Raw genomic sequence first — 9,081 nt, 5'->3', positions numbered from 1 at the left:
CCTGGCCTTACTGAAAGGAACAAAACAGTCCCTAAGTTTAGTACCACGAAGAACAAAAAATTCGAATGCAGCTGTATTGTGGCTGTCCAATCTGTATCATGTATAACTGGCAGTTCAGTGTCTCATCCCCACCTCCCCCCTCCCAAAGCTACAAACACAGGAAAAAGCCACTCTATCTCCTACCACTTCACTAAAATAAGGCTGCTGTAATCAGGAATAAAAGGAAAACAGCACTGCACAACCTTGCCTTGTAAACGTTGCAAAACAAGAAGAAGATTAATGCAGAAGAACATCCTTTCATCAATCTATTAAGAACAAAACTAAAAATAAAAAGAAAGAACTTTTCTCCATTTCAAAAAAAAGCTACTCCACGTAGTAATTTGCAACATAATTAATAAGGTGAAATCCGTATATCTAATTACCAAGAAATGCCAAAAATTGCTAGTCACAATTTTTGGCTCACAAAAGAGCATACAAGTAACTATACTGATCAACTCTTACCCTATTACTCTGATCTGTCTTCTCTATGCACATGATTTTGGACTTCTATTTTTTTACCCCTTAATTTCACAAAAATGTAATCAACCATATCAAGAAAACCTGTAAATTATCCAATAACATTCTGTGTTATTTCTCCATTTACCCCCTCCACTCCCCACACTGAGATGTAGGCCGGCTTTTCTGCTTCCCCGCTTTCAAAGGGCAAGGTGTCTGAACCGGCAGTACCATGCAATTGTACTGCAAACACAATGAGCTGCGAACCGGAATCTCAGCCGCCGGATTAATTGCTATCCCTGTCAGAAAGTTATGTTGCAAATACAAAACATGTATATTAGCCGATAATAACCGGTCTACCAAGATACCAGGAACCTGACCCGTGAACCGGTTGTTATTCAAATACAAAATCTGCACACTCGAGAACAGTGGAGAAATTTCGCCCGACAACCGGTTGAAGCTAAGGTCCACAATGGGAATTGTAACCTGACCGACCGGGTAAATCGGGCCGATGAATTGGTTCCTTTGTAGCTGAAGGTTGGTTATAGGAAATCTAAACAAGTTTCCTGGAATGCAGCCAGTGAACCGGTTTAAACTGAGGTCCAGATAATTCAACCGGTTTAGTCGAGACAATAAATGGTCGACCGGACCGCTCAACTGGTTCCATGACAATGAAAGATACTCAAGCGAGGAAGGAAGTGACATAGGCAAAAGTGAACCGGAAAGTTCGTTGTGTTTAAGATCGAGCCGGGTTAACCGCTGAGAAACAAAAGGTGGAACTGAACCGGATATACGGTTATGACAGAGAATAACGTTGAACAATGCCGGAATTGTTCCGATGGACCAAGGTATATTTCCGGTGAGCTGATTGAAACTAAGATCAAGCGTTTGAAGTCCTCGAAGCTGACCCAAACCCGCGGGAATCCGTCCAGATAGAAAGTTCCGGCTAACTCCTAAAAACCTTAAGTTCTTCAAATGTGAAAAACTTTCCGGCAGTACTCCGATTATCCGACCGGGAACCACAGTGAACTCAGCTAAAGCAGAGAGTTTACCAATAGCAGGGTCTAATCTTCCGGTAAGACCCGGCGACCCGGCCCGGGGATCACCAAGGTTCAATGCAATCACCTTATCACCATCACAGTAAACTCCAGCGAAGTTGCATGGGTCGGAAGTAAAATCCCAAGAAGCAAAGAATTTCGAACCGGGTAAATCATCCAAGCTTTTATGAATTGCTTGTAATGCCAAGAAATCAATTGGTTCAAGAATCGCAACACATTGCCGAAAAAAGATTGCATGAGCCAAAAATAGAAACAATAATTTGATCTTCATTGTATAAATGAAGAGGAGAATGAGTACTATAAGGGATTATATAGTATAAAAGTGGAGACTTTGGGTAATGCTTTTCCGTGAGAAGCTTCAACGAGTTCTCGTGGGAAATGAGCAAATTGGGTTCGTGAAAGCTTTAATGGAGACAGCATCAAATTTGTAAAAAGTAGAAGTTTTGATATAAGGAGAAAATGAGTGGCTTCTGAAAAAAGCAACAGCTAGCAAATGGAAACAAAAAGAATTTTTTTTTGATATTTGAGTGAATCTTGTTGAATACACTATATGGGTTTTGGGAGAGAAAGATGGCGGAAGAAAGAAAGAGCAATGAGCACAGCTAACAGTGGCAGTGACTCTGCAACAAGAAAACTAGGGTCAGGTTAATGATTTTCTGTTACACTTTTTTTTCTCCTCTTTTTTGTGGTTGATTTTCGTTATAATTAATGTAGGATATTTTTTTTGTTTTGTTTGCTAATTGGGTTTGGATGTGTGCAGGCACAAGCAAAGCTACAGTCCCGGTAGGTTTTGCTAAAATAGTGTTTTCGGTATTTAAAATTTATTAAATATATATAAATATTATATTTAAAAATCATTGTACGTCTTGTTTTAAAATTTATAAGATTGAAATCTTTAACTTAGGGCGGGTGATCCGAGCCGACATACTTGGTTCGAGCCTTGATTTGGAGCGACAGATCATCAGGTTAGGGGGGTTTAGGGTGGTTCGGACGAGGACCACGTGACCCTTGTGCTTGCTCTCTTTCATCAGAGAGTGCAGTTCAGGGGCCGCTGATGCCTAAAGCAACTAAAGCAAGTGCATTAGGCCCCAAAATTTTCATATTAATACGGAATTTTTATAAAAATTGTTATAATTTAAATTGATATTATGTGACATAGTTATTTTTGTACAAAAGCTATATAAATTTTTGAAATAATATAACATGTATATTCACTATTTTTCTTCTTTTAATAAGCGATGAATTATATCCACTAACTCTTAAATTATTCTCTGAAATATGCCGGAAAGTCGTATCAAAAGTATTAACTCATAAGATTTTAAGCTCCACAAATATGAGATATTTTATTGAAATTAGCAGAAGCTTGTTAATTTGGGTCCAAAAATTTAAAATGAAGCTATCCGATGAGCTTAAATTTTGAGTTTTTATTGGGTATGACTATTTTGGTATAATATAAGCCACCCTCTATTCCTCTCATCAAACCAACGCCTATATAGAAAGTCTAGTAGTAGCACGGAGATTATTTAATTTATTGTTAGAGTAATTAATCTAAAATATACTAAGTATACGCTACAACAATAAAGTTAGAACAATAAATATAAAATACAAGTATACCCTACAAAATGGTGTTAGATTTCAATTTGGCACAACAGTAAAAAGATGTTTCAAATTTAAAAACTCTAAACAATACTTATAAGAACTGCTCTAGCTAGCTTTGGAAATATAGGAACTAATTTTAAAAACTTATTAGGTAAGTGAAGCAGCTAAAGGGAATACAAGGCGGTGGTATGCAGCTAGCTGGTGATGCTTCTATTAACTTCTTGCTCTTGTTTTTTTGCTTACCTCAAAGATTTTTTTTAAAAATAAATAAATGATATGGATGGCTTCTACAGTCAAAGCTCTCATCAGACACTGAGAGGTCAAAGTCTTGGGACTCAAGTCATAGAAATAACTGAAAGGAAAAAGATTTGCACTTTCACATGTCCCTCACGTTAAGTAACCCGCCACTTCCCACTGGGCTACCTTTGGTATATTTGGGTATTGTATTGGTTAAAATCTGATCGATATGGTCGACCTAACTAGGATCCCCTCCAGGTGGCGGAATAGTAAAGAACACCATGATTTGCTCCAAATCACGTACTCACGGTACCCGCTAAGTCAAAGAACAATACTCAGGGAATGGCGATAACGGACGTGGTATGGAGATGCATTGACCCAAGAACGTGGAAAGGACTCCATGACTATATATATGGAGGGAACCTTCCTAGAACGGGGGGAGGGGGGCACTCTTCTATTTCCCTTTCCTCTCCTCTACAAAACAATTTTTCAGACAGTATGTAAGCTGATTATCTCCATCGATTGGTGAGAGAAGAAATGAAAAACATCAATAAGATTGATCGCCCCTAATTTATCTTATTCATCATTTTCTGATTTGTTTATAGATCTGGAGTTTATTATGCTTCACTAAGATTTACCTCTTCATCTTCATTAATTGATTTAATAAAAAAGGTTCCAGTATCTTTCTGTCAAATAATTTGACGCCGTCTGTGGGGATTTCTTAGTGAAATTTCCTAGTCTCTTCCAGATCAAAACCCGTAAACATGATCACCCAATACGTCAACCTAGATCATAATGCTATATGCAAGCGGAAGCTACAACCAACATCCTCCCCTGCACGCTGGGCAGCCCAGGAACCAGCCAAAGCAAGCCTAAAACCGCGCGGGGCCAATGCACGAAGAAGCAGGGGAAAGAGAGCTGAATACGGTTGCCAAATTCAGAAGCCACCGCCCCATCAGCCATTGAAACGCCAAGCAAAACGAGCAACGCTATAGATCCACCCTCATTTACCGACTCCTCGGATCGGGGTAAGGAGAATATCATGTTGGCTCACCTTCTGTTGTTCACTCAAATAGGAACACAAGCGTCGCGCGGGCGAGCGAGTAAAGAAACATCTCAACTGAAGAATGGGAAATCACTACAAAACAACCGAAATATCGTCCACTTGACAACCCAACTTCTAGAAAATGACGCCCCTTAAACTGCACTCTCTCTCCCTCAACTAGGAGTTGTCCCGAAAAAGCCCTCCCAGGGACTTAGGGATTAGGTTGATGAGGGGGACATCCCCGAGGTCAAAGTGTAACTCATTGTCTCACCCACCAATAACATCTCAAGATCGTAAAGCGAAAAGATTTGACAGGGAAACTCCAATATGCGCATGATACGAGTGTGAGCAAAACAACAGCTTCTTATGCTCCCCGACTCCACCCCCTTCGACGGAAATAAGATCAAACAAACTGGGACTTACCTGGGAAGCGCAGAGGTTGAGAAAAATTGGGACTCCCCCAGAGGATACCCAACTCTCCAAAAAAAACTAGGACTAACGACGGATTAATATTTCGATGAAAGCTCGAAATAATACCCTTAAGGCCAAGGGCCTTCGCCAGAGAGAAGAGTTCGACCTCGATCGAAAAACGACGGGTTAATATTTCGATGAAAGCTCGAAATAACACCCTTAAGGCCAAGGGCCTTTGCTAAAGAGAAGAGTTAGACCTCGATCGAACAACGACGGGTTAATATTTCAACGAAAGTTCGAAATAACACCTGTTAAGGCCAAGGGCCTTCGCCAAAGAGAAGAATTCGACCTCGATCGAACAACGACGGGTTAATATTTCGATGAAAGCTTGAAATAACAACCTTAAGGTCAAGGGTTTCGCCAAAGAGAATAGTTCGACCTCGATCGAACAACAACGGGTTAATATTTCGATGAGAGTTCGAAATAACACCCTTAAGGCGAAGGGCCTTCGCCAAAGAGAAGATTTCGACCTCGATCGAACAACGAAGGGTTAATATTTCGATGAAAGATCGAAATAACACAAGGACAAGGGTCTTTGCCAAAGAGAAGAGTTCGATCTCGATCGAACAATGACGAGTTAATATTTCGACGAAAGTTCAAAATAACACCCTTAAGACCAAGGGCATTCGCCAAAGAGAACAGTTCGACCTCGATCGAACAACGGCGGATTAATATTTCAACGAAAGTTCGTAATAACACCCTTAAGGCTAAGGGCCTTCGCCAAAGAGAAGAGTTCGACCTCGATCGAGCAACGACGGGTTAATATTTCGATGAAAGTTCGAAATAACACCATTAAGGCCAAGGGCCTTCGCCAAAGCGAAGAGTTCCACCTCGATCGAACAACGACGGATTAATATTTCGATGAAAGCTCGAAATAACATCCTTAAGGTCAAGGGCCTTCGCCATAGAGAAGAGTTCGACCTCGGTCGAACAACGACGAGTTAATATTTCGACGAAAGTTCGAAATAACACCCTTAAGGCCAAGGGCCTTCGCCAAAGAGAAGAGTTCGACCTCGATCGAACAACGACGAGTTAATATTTCCACTAAAGTTCGAAATAACACCCTTAAGGACAAGGGCATTTGCCAAAGAGAAGAGTTCGATCTCATCGAACGACGACGGGTTAATATTTCGACGAAAGCTCGAAAGAACACCCTTAAGGCCAAGGGCCTTCGCCGAAGAGAAGAGTTCGACCTTGATCGAACAACGACGGGTTAATATTTCGACAAAAACTCGACATAACACCCTTAAGGCCAAGGGCCTTCGCCAAAGAGAAGAGTTAGACCTCGATCGAACAATGACGGGTTAATATTTCGACGAAAGTTCGAAATAACACCCTTATGGCCAAGGGCCTTCACTAAAGAGAAAAGTTAGACCTCGATCGAACAACGACGGGTTAATATTTTGATGAAAGCTCGAAATAACACCCTTAAGGCCAAGGGCCTTCACCAAATAGAAGAGTTTAACCTCGATCGAACAATGACGGGTTAATATTTCGACGAAAGTTTGAAATAACACCCTTAAGGCCAAGGGCCTTCGCCAAAGAGAAGAGTTCGACCTCGATCGAACAACGACGGGTTCATATTTCGATGAAAGTTTGAAATAACACCCTTAAGGACAAGGGCCTTTGCCAAAGAGAAGAGTTCGATCTTGATCGAACAACGACAGGTTAATATTTCGACGAAAGTTCGAAATAACACCCTTAAGGCCAAGGGCCTTCGCCAAAGAGAAGAGTTTGACCTCGATCAAACGATTACGGATTAGTATTTCGACGAAAGTTTGTAACATCCTTTAGGTCAAGGGCCATTTTAAATAAAAAAAAGGGGGAAATAAAACTAGGACTCACGACGGGATAATACTTCGATATAAGCTCAAAAGTAACATCCCTACGGTTAAGGTCGCTAACAGAAAAAGAGTTCGATACCATACGAATTGTGATGGGACAGTACTTCAACACAAGTTTGAAAAAATTGCCCCGACAGCTTAAGCCGTCATCCAAATTCTACTCAATCCGTGTGGTATCAAATTCCCTAAGAATCGGGAACTTGCCACACAGAGATCTACTTCTTCGCACCAGAGTTATGAAAAACCAAACAAGGAAAGAAATAAAGGAGGCATATAACAATGAAAAATTCCTCTTTATACAAAGCTATTGTGCAAACAGCCGCAGATTACATACAGCTAAAACCAACAAAATCCAAGAAGAAACAATAAACAACCAATAAAAAAAACAACAAAGACAACAATTCTTTCACTTGGCGCCATCACTGCCACCCTCTTCACCACCATCTCCAGGAAGTCCTCCTTCATCATCAACACCCTCATCGGCCTCCGGCGTCGTAGGGTCATATCCACAGTTAACACGAGCCTCTCGTGCCTTCACCCATGCTCTTTCATATGCGGCCTCGAAAACATTGCCTGCCTCACACAAACTCATTTATATGTCCTGCTGGGCTTCAGCATGAACCCAAAGCTCGTGTAAATGACGGGGAACAGCGGCGGAGGAAGATTCGACCTGAGCCAATAGTTGCCCCTTTTCGGCCTCGAGAGTATCAAAATTTGACCCCTAAGGTCGACGCCTCCCGGTCGATCTCACCAATACGCTCCTCAAGCCTCGCTTCCCTTAGTGTGGTCGTCGCCCTCTCCAATTCCTTCATGGATTGGAGGATGCAGATAGTGTTCTCTAGAGCCGCCGCCTTCTCCAAAGCCGACGACCAGGCACTCTCAATGTTTTCCAATCCGAGAACCTTTCTCTCCAACTCGGTCAACTTTCCCATCCACTCTACACTCATCGCCTCGACCCTGATAACATTCTGATCCATCTTAGATTGCATAGACCTTAGTTTCCCCTGAAGATATTCGCACTCTGCAGCAACCCCTTTGCCTAACTCAAGCTCTTTGTCATTTGCACGAAGTTGCTCCTCGAGTACGCTATTTCAGTGAATAGCCTGCATCAATTCCTGATCCTTCTTCTCCAATTCCTCGCCGAGGGATCAATCACCAGGATTTGCCTTCAGCCGCTCGTGTATCTCATGGAACTTATTGTGATAGCGCCGATATTTCTCCAACGTCTTCAGGAAAATCTTAGCTCGATTATCGGCCCTATGAGCGCTCTCAATTTCCACCCTGTAGGTCTGAAAATGAAAAGATGGATTAAGACCAGATCGCCAAAAAAAATGAACGGAACATGAAAGAAAAGTAAAACGTATCCTTAAGCCCATAGTGGCCACTTCATGAATCAAATCAATATCAGGAACATTCCGAAGAGCCCCGCTCTCGGCGGCAGAACACAAGAGGTCAAGCTGCGACACCAGGTCATCCGTGTCCCCCAAAAGATTAATATCCGATGAGATCTCAAGAATATGGGATGGGCCTCCCGCATGAACCACCGAACGGGTCAGAACCTCTTAAAACATCTTGATGTCATCAGGATCGAGATCCGACTCAAATTCGTAGTCGTCGACCACGACACCCTTTCCCCTTTCTGCGGCCGAGGAGGAAGCTCGACCAGGCACCGAAGATGAATGCCCGTCCAAAGCAGTAACAATGGCCTCAGGATTCTAACTCCCTGTCGCGGCAGGTCGTTGGTCAAACATAGCGGCCTATATCTCCGTTGATGGGGTGGACACCACGGCTAGCTCTATCTCTGCAGGTGGAATAGCATCAACTCCTGCCTCGGACCCCGTCAATGGGAGACCACCCTCTGAATGTACCACGGCCGAAGGAGCCGTTTCAGACAGACTCAACTCGCCGCCTCTTTGATGGCCCCTCCCCGTCTTTAGCACGGGAAGATTCCCCCGTTGGGTAGGTGACGGGGGTCAGAACTTTAGTTCGAGGGGCAGCTTCCGTGCGCACAGCCACAACCGCAGACTCAACTAAAGCGGCCTTCGATGAAGGTCAGGTAGTAGATCCTGAGGCAGGTCGAGCGGATGATGTAGGCTAACAAAATGCTAGTGGAAGAGCCCTTACTCTCCGCACTCTCCCTGACATCGGCGAACATCACGTAAGCAACAAAGCCAAAAAGGGGGGGGGGGGTGAAGAATGGAGAAAAGCGAAAATAATAATACTTACCAGTAAGGGGCTTGCATCCATACTTCTCATAGAAGGACGACCATGTGTGGATCCCCGCCGTATGAGGAAGGTTGGCGTTCACTCACTCACGGATACCATCAACAGG

The 9,081-nt window shown here is 42.8% G+C and overlaps 1 protein-coding gene across 1 annotated transcript; it reads right to left on the bottom strand.

The window, feature by feature from the left end:
• Positions 1-330: 330 nt before the first annotated feature.
• LOC107773194 (uncharacterized) lies at positions 331-2,208 on the bottom strand. Its single transcript, XM_016592640.2, has one exon. The coding sequence runs from the start codon at positions 1,822-1,824 to the stop codon at positions 640-642; it is 1,185 nt and encodes a 394-aa protein (XP_016448126.1). The 5' UTR covers positions 1,825-2,208; the 3' UTR covers positions 331-639.
• Positions 2,209-9,081: the final 6,873 nt, after the last annotated feature.

The sequence above is a fragment of the Nicotiana tabacum genome, chromosome 22 (assembly GCF_000715075.1).
Source record: "Nicotiana tabacum cultivar K326 chromosome 22, ASM71507v2, whole genome shotgun sequence".
Taxonomy (NCBI): domain Eukaryota; kingdom Viridiplantae; phylum Streptophyta; class Magnoliopsida; order Solanales; family Solanaceae; genus Nicotiana; species Nicotiana tabacum.
The sequence above is the reverse complement of the archived record's forward strand: the minus strand, read 5'-3'. Positions and strand labels throughout refer to the sequence as shown.

Excerpts from the sequence above, each read along its gene's own strand:
- LOC107773194 (XM_016592640.2), bottom strand. The coding sequence starts at position 1,824 with ATGAAGATCAAATTATTGTTTCTATTTTTGGCTCATGCAATCTTTTTT.